Source organism: Chiloscyllium punctatum, chromosome 7, assembly GCF_047496795.1.
Source record: "Chiloscyllium punctatum isolate Juve2018m chromosome 7, sChiPun1.3, whole genome shotgun sequence".
Classification (NCBI taxonomy): Eukaryota; Metazoa; Chordata; class Chondrichthyes; order Orectolobiformes; family Hemiscylliidae; genus Chiloscyllium; species Chiloscyllium punctatum.
In genome coordinates this window covers 134,479,491-134,496,925 of record NC_092745.1, presented here as the reverse complement: position 1 = coordinate 134,496,925, position 17,435 = coordinate 134,479,491, and the positions used below count along the sequence as shown (strand labels likewise).

General features: G+C 43.4%; 1 protein-coding gene across 1 annotated transcript in view; it reads left to right on the top strand.

Moving 5' to 3' along the window:
• Positions 1-17,435, top strand: part of LOC140480168 (mitochondrial adenyl nucleotide antiporter SLC25A24-like) — an 81,175-nt gene that overhangs the window by 26,100 nt on the left and 37,640 nt on the right. Inside the window, exons 5-6 of the mRNA XM_072574909.1 lie at positions 14,928-15,086; positions 17,187-17,339. Of these exons, the coding sequence (XP_072431010.1) occupies positions 14,928-15,086; positions 17,187-17,339 (312 nt within the window). The remainder of the gene's footprint in view (positions 1-14,927; positions 15,087-17,186; positions 17,340-17,435) is intronic.

Genomic DNA, 17,435 nt, shown 5'->3' with positions numbered 1-17,435 from the left:
GCGGTAGTGATATTTGTCAGGAATTGGGAGAAGCAACGTAACATGAGTACATAGAACATAGAACATAGAAGAATACAGCGCAGTACAGGCCCTTCAGCCCTCGATGTTGCGCCGATCAAAGCCCACCTAACCTACACTAACCCACTATCCTCCATATACCTATCCAATGCCTGCTTAAATACCCATAAAGAGGGAGAGTCCACTACTGCTACTGGCAGGACATGTTCGTGATTCTCTGAAGGTGGCAAGTTGAAACAGTTGCTAAGAAGGTTTATAGGATCCTTGGGTTTATAAATAGAGGCTGACAGTATAAAAGCAAGGAAATGATACTACGCCTCTGCAAATCATTGGTCAGACCACATTTGGAGTAATGTATTCAGTTCTGGGCACTTTAGGGAACGATGTTAAAGCCCTGGAATAAGTTCAAAAAAGATTTACTAGAATGATACCAGGAATTAAGGATTTTAGACACAGCTAAAGATTAGAGAGATTGGGCTTATTCCCCTTGGGGCAGAGAAGACAAAGAGGTGACCTTATTGAGGTGATCAAAATCATGAACAATTTTGACAGGGGAAAGAAGGATATTCAGTTTCCACTAGTTGGTATATCGGTAGCAAAGAGTCACAATTTCCAAGACTGTCAACATGAAAAATGGAATGAGATGGAGAGAAACTTCTTTGCTCAGAGAGTTCTTAGATTTAGAATGCGCTGTCTGGGAGAGTGGTGGAGGCGGATTTCATACAAAACTTCAAAAGAGAGCTGGATATATATTTGAAAGGTGATGAAGTTTGAGGGCTAACGAGAGATAGGGCTGGAGAGTGGGACTCGCTGGGTAGCTCTTTCGGGAGCCAGTAGTAATATAATTGATGAATGGCTTCCTTTTGTGCTGCAAAATTCTATGATTCTATTAAATAGCGATAATGCTGATGATTGAGAGGTTTATTGAATGCAACAAAGGAGAAACAAAGAACTGACAAGAAAAGGGAACATGAATGCGATGTAGGAAAAAATAAAAACAGACTGTAAAAGCTTTTATAGTATTTTGTAGGAAATCTTTGATGAAAACAAATGTGAATCCATTGCAGGTAGTGTAGAGTTAGGAGAATTTATAATGGCGAAGAGAGAAATAGCAAAGAAGCTAAATGATTACTTTGTGTTTGTGTTCACTGAAGAAGATACCAATAATAACCAATAAGATGGCTAAGTGTGAGGTTAGCCATTTTGGTCAGAGGAATATAAAGGTAGCTTATCATTGAAATTGAGGCAAACTTAAGAGTGGTTTGGTGCAGAGAGTTTTCTTGTGCAGAATCTTTTCAGCAAGTAATAAGGAAGACAAATGGAATTTTGGTATTTATTGTGAAAGAAATAGATTGTAAAAGTAGGGAAGTGTTTCTGCGTTTGCACCTGGAGTATTGCGTACAATTTTGGTTCCCTTACTTGAGGAGGAATGTAATTGAATTGGAAGCACTTCAGAGGAGATTCACTGGATTGATTCCAGAGAGAAGGAATTGGTTTTATGATGAGAGATTGAGCAGTTTAAGCCTATGCTGTCTGGAGTTTAGCAGAACAAGGGAAGATCTAATTGAGATATATAACATGCTAAAAGGGATTGACAAAGTAGATGTAGAGCAGATGTTTTGTCGTGTGGGGTAGTCTAGAACAAGAGGTCATAGTTTTAGGATATAGGTAGTAGAGTTAAAAAGAGACAATGAGAAATTACTTCTCTCAAAGGGTTATGAATCTGTAGAATTGTTGAATGATTATGGAGAGTGGGCAGGAAACTGCAGTTAAGATTGAGATGAGATCACCCAGAATTGTACCAAGTATTGGAGCAGGCTTGAGGGGCTGAACTCCTTATTCCTGATCCTAATTCTTATAACTGGAGATATAAGTGACTGGGGAGAATGAGGTGTTGAAGTAAATTAGCTTCAGTAAAATTGTAGTGGAGAAATTAATGCGGCTGAAAGTTGATAAATTCCCATGACCCGATGGCATATATCCCAGAGCTCTGAAGGAGATGTCTGCAGAGTTAGTGGATGCTTTGGTGATTATCTTCCAAAGTTCTATAGATTCTGGAATAATTCCTAAAGATCCGGAGGGAGCGAATATCACGCCATTATTTAAGAAGGGAGCGAGATAGAAAACTGGGCACTACTGACCTGTTAGTCTTGTGTCAGGAGTCAGGAAAAAAGCTATAATTTATTATAAATGATGTGATAATTAGATACTGGGTAATAATTAGCTAATTGGTATCGTCAACATGGATTTAGAACATAGAACAATTCAGCGCAGAACAGGCCCTTCGGCCCTTGATGTTGCATCGACCTGTTGACTATTCTCAGCTCGTCCCCCTACACTATCCCAAAACCATCCATGAGCATATCTAAGGATTGTTTAAATCTCCCTAATGTGGCTGACTTAACTACATTAGCAGATAGGGCATTCCATGCCCTTACCACTCTCTGCGTAAAGAACCTGCCTCTGACATCAGTCTTAAATCTATCACCCCTCAATTTGTAGTTATGCCCCCTCATACAAGCTGACATCATCATCCTAGGAAAAAGTCTTCTGTCTATCCTATCTAATCCTCTGATCATCTTGTATGTCTCTGTCAAATGCCCCCTTAGCCTTCTTCTTTCCAATGAGAAAAGACCCAAGTCTCTCAGCCTTTCCTCATAAGACCTTCTCTCCAGACCAGGCAACATCCTGGTAAATCTCCTCTGCACCTTTTCCAATGCTTCCACATCCTTTTTGTAATGGGGCAACCGGAACTGTACACAATATTCCAAGTGTGGCCGCACCAGCATTTTGTATAACTGCAGCATGATATTGCGGTTCCAGAACTCAATCCGTCTACGAATGAAACCTAACACACCATACGCCTTCTTAACAGCACTATCAACCTGGGTGGCAACTTTCAGGGATCTATGCACATGGACCCCAAGATCCCTCTGCACATCCACACTACCAAGAATCTTTCCATCGACCCAGTACTCTGCCTTCCTGTTATTCTTCCCAAAGTGCATCACCTCACATTTAGCTGCATTGAACTCCATTTTCCACTCCATTGAACTGCAATTCTGCAGTTTATCCAAGACCCCCTGCAACTTGCAACATTCTTACAAACTGTCCACTACTCCACCGAATTCAGTGTCGTCTGCAAATTTACTAATCCATCCCCCTATGCCTGCATCTAAGTCATGTATAAAAATGACAAACAGCACAGCACGGTGACATAGTGGTTAGCACTGCTGCCTCACAGCGCCAGGGACTCGGGTTCAGTGCCCACCTCAGGCATTGTGTGGAGTTTGCACGTTCTCCCCGTGTCTGCGTGGGTTTCCTTCGGGTGCTCCGGTTTCCTCCCACAATCCAAAAATGTGCAGGTTAGGTGAATTGGCCATACTAAGTTGCCCATAGTGTTAGGTGCAGGGTTAAACGTAGGGGAATGGGCCTGGGTGGGCGCGCGCCGGTGTGGACTTGTTGGGCCGAAGGGCCTGTTTCCACACTGTAAGTAATCTAATCAAAAGCAGTGGTCCCAAAACAGATCCTTGTGGAACACCATTAGTAACTGGACTCCAGGCTGAATATTTTCCATCTACCACCACTTGCTGCCTTCTTTACAGAAAGCCAGTTTCTAATCCAAACTGCTAAATCATCCTCCATTCCATGCCTCTGCATTTTCTCCATCAGCCTACCATGTGGAACCTTATCAAAGCTTTACTGAAGTTCGAGTATACCGGATCAACTGCCTTACCCTCATCTACATGCTTGGTCACCTTCTCAAAAAACTCAATGAGGTTTGTGAGACATGACCTGCCCTTGACGAAACCATGTTGACTATCTGAAATCAAATTGTTGCTTGCTAGATGATTATAAATCTTATTTATTATAATCCTTTCCTACAACAGAAGTAAGGCTCACTGGTCTATAATTACCTGGGTCATCTCTACTGCCCTTCTTGAACAAGGGCACAACATTTGCAATCCTCCAGTCCTCTGGTACTAAACCTGTAGACAATGATGATGCAAATATCAAAACCAAAGGCTCTGCTATCTCCTCCCTAGCTTCCCAGAGAATCCTCTGATAAATCCCATCAGGCCCAGGGGACTTGTCTACTTTCACTCCTTCTAGAATTGATAACACCTGTGCATAACTAACCTCAGTCCTTTCTAGTCTAATATCTCGCAACCTCATTCTTTTCCTCTACTATATTCTCCTTTTCCTGAGAGAACACAGATGAGAAATATTCATTTAGCACCTGTCTGATCTCTACAGGGTCCACACTCAACTTCCCACTTGTCTTTGACTGGCCCTGTTCCTACCCTAATCATCCTTTTATTCCTCACATACCTATAGAAAGCTTTAGGGTTCTCCTTTATTCTATTTGCTAAAGACTGCTTGTGTCCTCTCTTTGCTCTTCTTAACTCTCTTTTTAAATCCTTCTTAGCTGATCTGTAACTCTCCCATCGCCTCATCTGTACCATCTTACCTCATCAACACATAAGCCTCTTTCTTCTTCCTAACAAGAGATGCAATTTCTGCAGTAAACCATGGTTCCCTTACCTTATCACTTCCTCCCTGCCTGACAGGGACATACCTATCAAGGACACGCAATATCTGTTCCTTAAACCAGCTCCACATTTCAATTGTCTGCATCCCCTGCATTTTGCTACCCCATTCTATGCATCCTAATTCTTGCCTGATTGCATTATAATTGCCCTTGCCCCATCGATAACTCTTGACCTGTGGCATGTACCTATCCCTTTCCATTGCTAAACTAAACGTAACTGAATTATGGTCACTCTCTCCAAAGTGCTCACCTACAACTAAATCAAACACCTGGTCTGGTTCATTACCAAGCACCAGATCCAGTGTGCCCTCCCCTCTTGTCGGTCCTTTGACATACTGTGTCAGGAAACCCTTCTGTACACATTGGACAAAAGCCAATCCATGCAACGTACTGGAGTTATAGCGTTTCCAGTCAATGTTGGGGAAGTTAAAGTCCCCCATAATGATCACCCTGTTCCTTTCACTCCTTCCCAGAATAATTTTGCCAATCCTCTCTTCCACCTCCCTGGAACTCTGCGGAGGCCTATAAAAAACTCCCAGTAGTGTGACCTCTCCTCTCCTGTTTCTAACCTCAGCCCACACTACCTCAGTAGGTGAGTCCTCATCAAAAGTTCTGTCAGCCACCGTTATACTATCTTTGACTAACAAGGTCATGCGTCCCCTTCTTTTGCCACCTTGCCCGTTTTTAATGAAAGATCTAAACCCTGGAACCTGCAACATCCATTCCTGACCCTGCTCTATCCATGTCTCTGAAATGGCCACAACATCGAAGTCCCAGGTACCTATCCATGCTGCAAGCTCACCTACCTTATTTCAGATACTTCTGGCATTGAAGTAGACACACTTCAAACCACTTCGCTGTTTGCCAGCATATTCCTATGACCGTGAAATCCTGTCCCTGTCCATCCTATTCTCATCCTCCTGTGCACTGCAGTTACACCTCTGGTTCCCATCCCCCTGCTGAGCTAGTTTAAACCCACCCGAATAGCACCAGCAAATTCCCCACCCAGGATATTAGTTCCCCTTGTGAAGGGAAATTGTGTTTGATGAACCTGTTAAGAGTTTTTGAGATGCTACTAACAAAATTGATAAGTGAGAACCGATGGACAGAATATACTTCAATTTTCAGAAGCTTTTTGATAAAAATCTACCACAGGAAGTTGGATATAAAAATTAAAGACATGAGATAGGAGATAATGTACCGGTGTGGATTATTGATCAATTAACAGACAGAAGAAACAGACAGTTGGAATAAATGGGTCAAGAAGTGTGGTGCTGTATCCCTGAAAGTTGCCACCCAGGTGGATAATGCTGTTAAAAAGGCATACGGTGTGTTAGGTTTCATTGGTAGAGGGATTCAGTTCCAGAACCGCAATATCATGCTGCAACTATACAAAATGCTAGTGCAGCCACACTTGGAATATTGTGTACAGTTCTGGTCCCCATATTTCAGGAAGGATGTGGAAGCATTAGAAAAGGTGCGGAGGAGATTTACCAGGATGTTGCCTGGTCTGGAGGGAAGGTCTTATGAGGAAAGGATGAATGATTTGAACCTGTTCTCATTGGAAAGAAGGAGGCTAAGAGGGGATTTGATAGAGACATGCAAGATGATCAGAGGATTAGATAGGGTAGACAGTGAAAGTATTTTTCCTAGGCTGATGATGTCAGCGTGTATGAGGGGACATAACTACAAATTGAGGGGTGATAGATTTAATACAGATATCAGAGGCAGGTTCTTTACACAGAGAGTGTTAAGGGCGTGGAATGCCCTACCTGCTAATGTAGCCAACTCAGCCACATTAGGGAGATTTAAACAATCCTTAGATAAGCACATGGGTGATTTTGGGATAGTGTAGGGAGACGAACTGAGAATAGTTCACAGGTCGGCGCAACATCAAGGGCCAAAGAACAATACAGCACAGAACAGGTTCTATGTTCTATGAGAAAGCACAGGTCAGGCAGCATCTGAGAAGCAGGAGAGTCAATGTTTCAGGCATAAGCCCTTCATCAGGAATCACCTGCGATGAAGGGCTTATGGCCAAAATGTCAACTTTCCTGTGCCTCAAATGCTGCTTGACATGCTGTGCTTTTCCAGCACCACACTTCTTGGCTCTGATCTCCAGCATCTGCAGTCCTCACTTTTTCCATTCAGAGTGAATGGGTCATCCTTGAGTTGGCAGGCTGTGACTCATGGAATGCTACAAGTTCAAAGGCCCCAGCTGTTCACAATAATTATCAATAATTTGGAGGTGAGGTCAAAATGTCCAGTTTCCAAATTTGTGTATGATAAAAAACTAAATTGGGATTTAAATTGGGAACATGTAAATTAGCTGCTTTAGGAGGACTGGGAGAGGCTTAGTGAATGGTCACGAACATGGCAGGTGGAATAGAATGTGGGAAAATGTGAGGCGATCCACCTTGATCAGAGAAACAGATGTGCTGAGTCTTCCTTAAACGGTAAGAGGTTGGAAAGTGTAGTTGTACAGAACAACTGAGGTGTCCTTGACAATAAGTCACTGAAGGCTAACATGCAGTTATAACAGGTTCTTAGGAAGCTTAATGGAATGTTAGCCTTTATCATGAGGATTTGAGGATAGGAGCAGTGAAGTCTTACTTCAATTAAATAGGAGCTTAGTTAGATCACACATGGAGTACTGTGTGCAGGTTTAGTCTTTTTACCTCAGGAAAGATATTATTGCCATAGAGGGAGTGCAATGAAGGTTCCCCAGACTTGTTCCTGGGATAATGGGACTATCCAGTGAAGAGAGATTGGAACAAACTGGCCACAACACGAGTTTCTAGGATGGAGAGATAATTTAATTGAAACGTACCAAATATTGAAACATACCAACTTATTTTAAAACAAGACGTTTCAACTTGTTGGGGAGGCTAGAAACAGAGGCACAATTTGAAAATAAGGGGGATGCCTTTTAGGTCTGAGATGAGATTTTCTTTTCACGGAGGGTATTGAACTTTTGCAATGCTGCACCTCTGAGGTCTGTGGAAGTTCTTTGAGTATGTTTAAGCTAGAGATGGATTGATTTTTGATTACCAGTAGGGTACAGGGTTATGGGGATGTGGAGGGTAAAAGGCATTAAAGTGTTTTAATGGCAGGGTTGGTTCAATGGGCTGATTGCCCTGCCCCATTCATAGAGTCAGGGAGTCGAAGAGTCATATAGCATGGAAACAGACCCTTGCATCCAACTCATCCATGCTAGGTTTCCAAACCAAACTAGTCCCACTCGCCTGTGTTTGGCCGATTGATTACCTCTTAACCATTCCTATTCATGTACCTATACAAATATCTTTTAAATGTTGTAACTGTACCTGTATTGACCACTTCCCCGGCAGATCATTCCACATATGAACCACCCTCTAAGTGAAACAGTTGCCCCTCATGTTCCTTTTAAATCTTGCTTCCCGCACCTTAAAATTATGCTCTCCAGTTTTGAACTCCCCTAAATTAGGGAAAAGGCCTTTGCTATTCACCTTATCTTAGCTCCTCATGATTTTTTAAAATTCTATAAGGTCACCCCTCAGGTTTCTATGCTCCAGTGAAAAAAATCCCAGTCTGTCCAGCCTCTTCTTATAACTCAAACCTTGCAGTTCTGGCAACGTTCATATAATTCTTTTCTGTGCCCTCTCCAATAATATCTTTCCCAAAGCAGGGTGACTAGTATTCCAAAAGTAGCCTCACCAATGTCCAGTACGACTGCAACATTTCCTGTGTTCTGAGGTCCTAGACAGCCTATCTTAGATACAGATCCCCGGCAACCTTGAGTTAACTGTTTAGCTTTTTTATATTCTACCTGGCAATGGGTTTTCCTACAGTTTCTTAGCTTTCTTAATTTCCTTTTGAAGATCACTCCACATTTTTTATTCTTTTGTAAGGACTCTACAATACTTAGCCTTTTGTATAAGAGATCACTATGTAAAATTAAAGCACATGGGATTGAGGGTAATATATTAAGATGAACAGAAAACTGGTTTACAGACAGGAAACAAAGAGTAGGAAATAAATAGGTAATTTTCTGAGTGGTAGTGAATAGTGGGGTACTACAGGGTTCAGTGCTAGCATCCCATCAGTTCACAGAATATGTTAGTAATTTAGATGGGGGATCCAAATGCAATACCTCTAAGTTTTCAGAAATCACAAGGCTGACTTTGATTTATTATTGTTACATCTACCAACATACAGTAAAAAGTATTGTATTGCATGCGATTCAAACAAAATCATACCATACATAAGTGCAGCAGGGCAACAGAATGCAGAATATTGTGCGACAGATATAGAGAAAATGCAGAGAAAGATCAACTCTAATATATGAGGGGTCTTCATAGGTCTGATAACAGCAGGGAAGAAGCTGCTGTTGAATCTGTTGGTTTGTGTTATCAAAGTTGTGCTTTCCCAGGCCAGAGGGAAGTATAGACTGAGTCAATGGAAGAAAGAGTGGTTCTTGTGATAGACTGGGCTGTTTTCACAACTCTCTGTAATTATTTGTGGTCTGGGGCAGAGCAGTTGCCATTACCAAGCTGTGATACTTCCGGATAGGATCGTTTCTATGGTGTATCTATAAAAATTGTTAAGAGCCGTTGTGAACATACTAAATCTCTTTAGCCTTTTGAATAAATAGAAGCATTGGTATGTTTCTGGACTGTAGTGACTACATGGATGAACCAGGAAAGATTGTTGGTGATATTTACTCCCAGGAACTTGAAGCTCTCAACAATCTTCACCTCAGCACCCTTTAATACTGAGGGGGAAATCGAGAGGATATACCGAAAGTTGGACACTTCCCAGACACAGGATAAGGACAGCTGGGTTACTGTCGGGGGAAGAAAGGGAACCAACGATAAAATCAGAGATCCCCTGTGGCCGTTCCCCTCAGCAATAAGTATACCGTTTTGGATACTACTGGTGGGGACAGCCTACCAGGGAAAGCCATAGTTGTCAGGTCTCTGGCACTGTGGCTCAGAAGGGAAGGGGGAAAATTAGAAAAGCGCTAGTGGTAGGGGACTCAATAGTCAGACGGATTGACAGGAGATTTCATGGTCAGGAATGAGACTCCCGGAAGGTATGTTGCCTCCCTGGTGCCAGGAGAAAGTGAGGTCTGCAGATGCTGGAGATCAGAGCTGAAAATGTGTTTCTGGAAAAGCGCAAGTCAGGCAGCATCCAAGGAACCGGAGAATCGACGTTTCGTGCATAAGCCCGAAGAAGTTTCCTGAAGAAGGGTTTATGCCCGAAACGTCGATTCTCCTGTTCCTTGGATGCTGCCTGACCTGCTGCACTTTTCCAGCAACACATTTTCATCCCTGGTGCCAGGGTCCGGGATGTCGCCGATCGGGTTTACAAGATTCTGAAGGGGGTTGGGGAGCAGCCAGAAGTCGTGGTACATACTGGCACCAATGATATAGCCAGGAAAGGGATTGAGGATCTGAAAAGTGACTTCAGAGAGCTAGGTTGGAAGCTGAAGAGCAGGACGAATAGAGTAGTGATTTCAGGTTTGCTACTAGTGCCACGAGATAGTGAGATGAGGAGCAGTCAGCGAATGCAGCTTAACTCGTGGCTGCGAGGCTGGTGCAGGAAGGAGGGCCTAGACCATTGAGATACCATCTGGGGAAGGTGGGACCTGTACATGAAGGACAGGTTGCACCCAAACTGGAGGGGCACAAATATCCTGGGTGGGAGATTTGCTAGTGTGATTCGGGAGGGTTTAAACTAATTTGGCAGGCGGGGTGAGGGAATAAGAGTGACGAACTTAGAACATGGATCAGTACGTGGGACTATGATGTTGTGGCCATAACGGAGACATGGGTTTCACTGGGGCAGGAATGGTTGCTTGATGTTCCAGGGTTTAGAACGTTTAAAAAGAACAGGGAGGGTGGAAAAAGAGGAGGGTGTGTAGCATTGCTAATCAGAGAGTACATCACAGCTACAGAAATGAAGTTTGTTGAGGAAGGTTTGCCTACTGAGTCAGTATGGGTGGAAGTTAGGAACAGCCACCGCATTGGGGGTTTTCTACAGACCACCTAATAGCAGTAGAGAGATTGAAGATCTCATAGGAGGGCAGATTCTGGAAAAATGCAAAAGTAGCAGGGTTGTTGTTATGGATGATTTCAACTTTCCCAATATCGACTGGAACGTCCTAAGTGTAGATGGTTTGGATGGAGCCAGTTTAGTCAGCTGTGTTCAGGAGGGTTTCCTTACTCAGTATGTCGACAGACCAACGAGGGGAGAGGCCATTTTGGATTTGGTGCTCGGCAATGAGCCAGGACAGATGTCAGATCTTGCGGTGGGAGAGCACTTTGGTGAAAGTGATCACAACTGTCTCACATTTACCATAGCCTTGGAGAGGGAAAGGAGCAGTTACCGAGGGAAGATATTTAATTGGGGAAAAGGAAATTATGAGGAGGTTGAGGGGTGGGGTTAGTCAGTTTGCAGATGACACAAAAGTTGGAGGTGTCGTCAATAGTATAGAGGGCTACTGCAGGCTGCAGCACGACAGACAGAATGCAGAGCTGGGTTGAGAAATGGCAGATGGAGTTCAAACTGGAAAAATATGATGTGGTGCATTTTGGAAGGTCGAACCCGAATGCTGAACATAGGATTAAAGACAGGATTCTTAGCAGTGTGGAGGAATAGAGGGATCTGGGTTTGTAAGTACATAGATCCCTCAAAGTTGCCACCCAAGTGTATAGGGTTGTTAAGAAAGCATATGGTGTTTTGGCTATCATCAACAGGGGGATAGAGTTTAAGAGCCACGAGGTTTTGCTGCAGCTCTACAAGTCCCTGGTGAGGCCACACTTGGAATATTGTGTCCCGTTCTGGTCACCCTACTATAAGAAAGATACAGAGGCTTTGGAGAGGGTGCAAAGAAGGTTTACCAGGATGCTGCCTGGACTTGGAGGGCTTATGAAGAAAGGTTGAATAAGCTCAGACTTTTCTTTCTGGAGAGAAGGAGGAAGAGAGAAGACCTGATTGAGGTGTACAAAATAATGAGTGGAATGGATAGAGTCAATAGCCAGAGACTTTTCCCCAGGGCAGGATTGACTGGTACGAGAAGTCATAGTTTGAAGATATTAGGAGGAAGGTATAAAGGAGACGTTAGAGGTATATTTTTTACACCGAGAGTTGTGAATGCATGAATGAGTTACCAGTGGTGGTGGTGGACAGTGGGGACATTTAAGTGACTGCTGGACATGCATATGAAGGGCTTTTGCCCGAAACGTTGATTTCGAAGCTACTTGGATGCTGCCTGAACTGCTGTGCTCTTCCAGCACCACTAATCCAGAATCTGGTTTCCAGCATCTGCAGTCATTGTTTTTACCCCTATGCATATGGATAGCAGTGAGTTGAGGGGTGCATAGGTTGTTACTATATTTTCCATTAGGATTAAATCTCGGCACAACATTGTGGGCCAAAGGGCCTGTTCTGTGCTGTACTGTTCTACAATACAGACAGCAGCATGTTTGGATGGGAAACTGGGTGGGATGGTGAAGTGTGAGGAGGATGAAGAGATGCTGCAATGTGATTTGGACAGACTGAATGAGTGGGAAAATGCACGGCAGATGAAATATAATGTTAATAAATGAGGTTATCTACTTTGGATTATTATCTGAATGGCAACAGATTGGAAAAGAGGAGTGGGTGTAACGAGACCTCTATGTCCTTGCGCAATAGTTGCTGAAAGTAAGCATTGCAGGTGCAACATGTTGTGAAGAAGTCAAATAGTATGTTGGCCTCAGTAAGTGGATTAGAGTACAGGAGCAGGGATGTCTTGCTGTAATTGTACAGGATCTTTTGCCTTGTCATGGCCTAAATTATAAGAACAGGAAGGTGATGTTGGAGTTGTACAAAACTTTGGTGAGGCCACAAAGAACAGTGGAACAGGTGCTTTGGCCACCAAGATTGTGTCCTGATGAAGGGCTTTTGCCTCGGATGCTGCCTGAGCAGCTGTGCTTTTCCAGCATCACTCTAATCAAGACTCTGATTTCCAGCATCTGCAGTCCTCACTTTTACCATATGCCTTCTTGACCACCTTATCCATTTGTGTTGCCACTATCAGGGAACTGTGGACTGTACGCTAGATCCCTCTGTAAGTTTATTCTATTAAGTGTTCTGCCATTTGCTGCACACTTCCCTCCGGCATTAGATCTTCCAAAATATGTCACCTCTCAATTTGTCCAGATTAAACTCAGTTGGCCATTTCTCTGCCCAAGTCTTCGGTCTTTCTATATCTTGCTGTATCCTCTGTCAATCCTCCTCACTATCCACAGCTCCGCCAATCTTTATGTTGTCCACAAACTTAGTAGTCAGGCCACCTTCATTTTCCTACAAATCATTTATAAATCTATTACAAACAACCAGGGTACCAGCACTGATCCCTGCAAAACACCACTGGTCACAGATCTCCAGTCAGATAAACACCTTTCCACCACTAGTCTCTCTCTTCTATGACTAAACCAGTTCTGTATCCATCTTACCATCTCACCACAGGTCCCACGTGACTTCACAAATCTTAAAAAAAAGGGTCTTTTTAAAGGCCTTGCTAAGGTCCTATAGACATCATACACAGCCCTACCCTCATCAATTATGTTTGTCACTTCTGCAAAAAAAACTCAATCAATGTGTGAGAAACGACATTCCCCTCACAAAAGCATGCTGCCTATTGCTAATAAGTCCCCAAGTCCACAGCTAGAGTATTGTGCGCAGTTCTGGAATCCACCTTATTGGAGAGAAGTGATTGCACTGGAAAGAGTATAGAGGAGATTTACCAGGATGTTGCCTGGCCTGGAGAGTTTTAATTATGAAGAGTTTGGACAGACTGGGGTTCTTTTCCTTGGAACAGAGGAGCCTGAGAGGGACATGATGGAGATGTATGAAATTACATTTGGATCGGTTCAGGCTTGGAGGGCCAAAGGGCCTGTTCCTGTGCTATAAATTTTCTTTGTTCTTTATTTACTGTAAGGTTGTGCCCTCTGGTCCTAGTCTCTGCTACCAATGGAAACATCTTCCCAACATCTACTTTGTCCAGGCCATTCAGTATTCTGCATGTTTTAACTAGATCACCCCCTCCCACTGTCCCTCCAAATTTTAATGCTATTGGGCTGGAAGTGGGGTGCCTAAATTGGAAACAAATGTTCTCAGGGAAATTGGAGGGAGAGACAAAGGAAAGGAATCAATAGAGAGCAGGGCAGCAGAATTGGGAGTGACAGACATAAGGGGTGGCGATGGAGGGGGTGGGGATGGAAAAGTGTGGGCAGCACGGTGGCTCAGTGGTTGGCACTCCTGCATCATAGCACCAGGATCCCAGGTTCGATTCCAGCCTCGGGCGACTGTTTGTGTGGAGTTTGCACGTTCTCCACCTTGTCTGTGTGGGTTTCCTCCGGGTGTTCCGATTTCCTCCCATAGTCCAGAAATGTGCAGGTCAGGTGAATTGCCCATACTAAATTGCCCATAGTGTTAGGTGCATTAGTCAGAGGGAAATAGGTCTGGGTGGGTTACTCTTCGGAGGGTCGAAGTGGACTGGTTGAGCTGAAGGGCCTGTTTCCACACTGTAGGGAATCTTTTTAAAAAAAACATTATAAGGGGCATAGCTAGTGTAGGCAGGAAGATAGCTTTCCCTTGGTGGAGGACTTGAACCATGTTAAGGTGGTGCGGGGGGTGGGAGCCGAGAGCCGGAGGTTTACAGGGTCTGTGAGGAGAAGTTTTTCCATGAAGGGGTGTTGGGAATCTAGAACTCACTGCCTCTAAGGGTAGTTGAGGCAGAAACCCTCATAACATTTAAAAATTGTTTAGGTGTACGCTTAGGTATATACAAGGCTGGAATGGGCCAAGTGCTGGTAAACGGGATTAGAATTGTGAGGTGGTTGTTTTTGTCCGATGCAGACTTTGTGGGCCAAAGGGCCTTTTTCTGTGCTCTAGATCTCTCTGCCTCTAAAACCATTGCGCCACTATTGGCTCTGCTGCATGAGGGTGAAAGAATAATTGTGGGAAGGCTTTAGTAACAGGAAATTCAATCACAACAGGAATGTATAAGTGTCTGCAAATGAGATTCCAGGAAGGCATGTTACCTCCCAGGGTCTTTTCTGTGTTATAGACCTCCATGATTCTATGACTAGGTCGATGGATCAAAACCTATCCTCTATTATTCATATTCACAGTGGGAAGTAATATCTGCTGCTTCCCACAACTTGTAGGGCATCTGTGGTGCAGTGGTAGTGTTCCTGCTTCTGAACCAGGAGCCCTGGGTTCAAGTGGATCTGCTCCAAAGGTATGTAATGACATTTCTGAACAGATTGATTAAAACAAAATCCATGCCAGTCCTTTCCAAATGTGTTTCACTTTCCGCCTCTAGGTTTTGGACATTGGGGACAGTTTGACCATTCCTGATGAATTTACAGAAGAGGAGAAGAAGACAGGCATGTGGTGGAAGCAACTGCTGTCTGGGGCAATGGCCGGTGCCGTGTCTCGTACTGGCACTGCCCCTCTCGATCGGCTCAAAGTCCTAATGCAGGTATTCCTGACAAAAATAATTGCTATCTCCTCTACTGCTGTCTGTACTCTATTATAATTAAACAAAACAAAGCTTACACTGTCAGCAGTAGCTACTAAAAGTCTAGCTTTGTCCAGAAGACTAAGTCACATAGGATCCACAATGCATTGATGAGTTAGATATAAAATTGGATTGGTCATAGAAGACAGACAGTAGTTGTAGATGAGTGTTTTTCTGCCTGGTGTTCAGTGAACAGTATTGGTATTGGTATTATTGGTATTCAGATATATTATTCAGATGAAAATGTAAGTGGCCTGCTGAGAAAGTTTGCAGACCACGTGAAAATTGGAGGAATTATGGATAGTGAGGAAGGTTGTCGAAGGATATAGCAGGATATAGATCAGTTGGAAAAATAGCAGTTGGAACTTAATCTGGACAAATAGGAGGTTGATGGATTTTGGAAGGTCAAATGCAAGAGGAAAGTATACAGTAAATAGCAGGATCTGGATTAGAGTGTTGCTGGAAAAGCACAGCAGTTCAGACAGCACCTGAGGAGCAGGAAAATCGGTGTTTCGGGCAAAAGCCCTTCATCAGGAATGCAGGCAGAGTGCCTGAAGGGTGGAGAGATAAATGAGAGGAGGGTGGGGGTGGGGAGAAAGTAGGGTAGAGTACAATAGGTGAGTGGGAGTGGGGATGATGGTGATAGGTCAGGGAGGAGGGTGGGGGAAGGTAGCAAAGAGTTGAGTCTGTTTCAGGACCCCACCCTCCCTGACCTATCACCTTCATCCCCACTCCCACTCACCTATTGTACTCTACCCTACTTTCTCCCCACCCCCACCCTCCTCTCATTTATCTCTCCACCCTTCAGGCACTCTGCCTGCATTCCTGATGAAGGGCTTTTGCCCGAAACGCCGATTTTCCTGCTCCTCAGGTGCTGTCTGAACTGCTGTGCTTTTCCAGCAACACTCTAATCCAGAATCTGGTTTCCAGCATCTGCAGTCATTGTTTTTACCTAGTAAATAGCAGGACCCTTAAGAGATTGATATACAGAAAGGTCTTGAGATACAAGTCCCCATAGCTTCTTGAAAATGGCAACACAGGTGTATAAGGTGATAAAGAAGGCATAACAGCATGCTTGCCTTCATCAGTCAAGACATTGAGTGTAAAGGTTGGCAAATTATGTTGCAGCTGTATAAAACATTGCAGGTCTGTCAACATCTGTAGAGAGAAATTAGTGTTAACATTTTGGGTCTGATGGAAACTAGGAAAAGGTTTATTTTTGCACAAGATACGATGGGGAAGGGGAGAAGAAATAAATAACAGGTGGAGATAGAGCTGAAAGAGATAGAAGAAACGTCAGAGAGATAAAGGAGTGGATAATGGTCAGTCTAGGAGAACGAATAACTGCTAATGGGGATTATTATGGCTAACAATGGATTGTGTGTAATAGCAGGAAAAAAAACCACAGGAGCTGTAACGCCTACCCATTTACTGGGTGGATAGCAAGAAACATTTTCCCAGAGTGTGGAACTCAATTACTAAGGGTCATGAGTTCAAAGTGAGAAGGGAAAGTTTTAGGGGAGATATGCATGGAAAGTCCTTTACGCAGAGGGTGCTGGGGGCCTGGAATGCGTTGCCAGTGGAGGTGGTAGAGGTGGGAAGAATAGCATCATTTCAGCAAAGGGATACAGATCTTTAGAAAATGGATGACAGGTTTAGATAGAGGATCTGGGTCAGTGGATGTTTGGAGGGCTGAAGGGCCTGTTCCAGTGCTGTAATTTTCTTTATTCTTTTCTTTCAATAATGTAATTGTTTTTATTTGTTAGTATATGCTAAACAACTACTTTGTTCAATAATATACAATATAACAAGTAAATTAGCCCCATAATACACAGGAAAAGATTAATAACCTTCCACAATGAGAATGTGTGATGGGGTTAACGCATGATTTATATCAGGTAGTTCGGACCCCATAGGGAGAAATCGCAGTCCCTGGGTTTCAGGTTAATGGCGTTTGTGTAGTCAATTTATCTACATCTCTATGCTGATCTTTCTGCTAAATAAAATCAAATTACTGTGGATATTGTTATATTTTAACAAATTTTACTCTATTCTAACCAGGTCCATTCTTCCAAATCAAACCAAATGAATATGTACAATGGATTCAAGCAGATGCTTAAAGAGGGAGGAGTGACATCTTTGTGGCGAGGAAATGGGATGAACGTAGTGAAAATAGCACCAGAAACCGCCATCAAATTCATGGCCTATGAGCAGGTACTGTTGATATTGTGTCAGCACCATGGTTTAGGTCTGTGGACATTGATGCTAAACTAGGTATCATCATTTCGGTACACTTAGAAAGGAACTGGA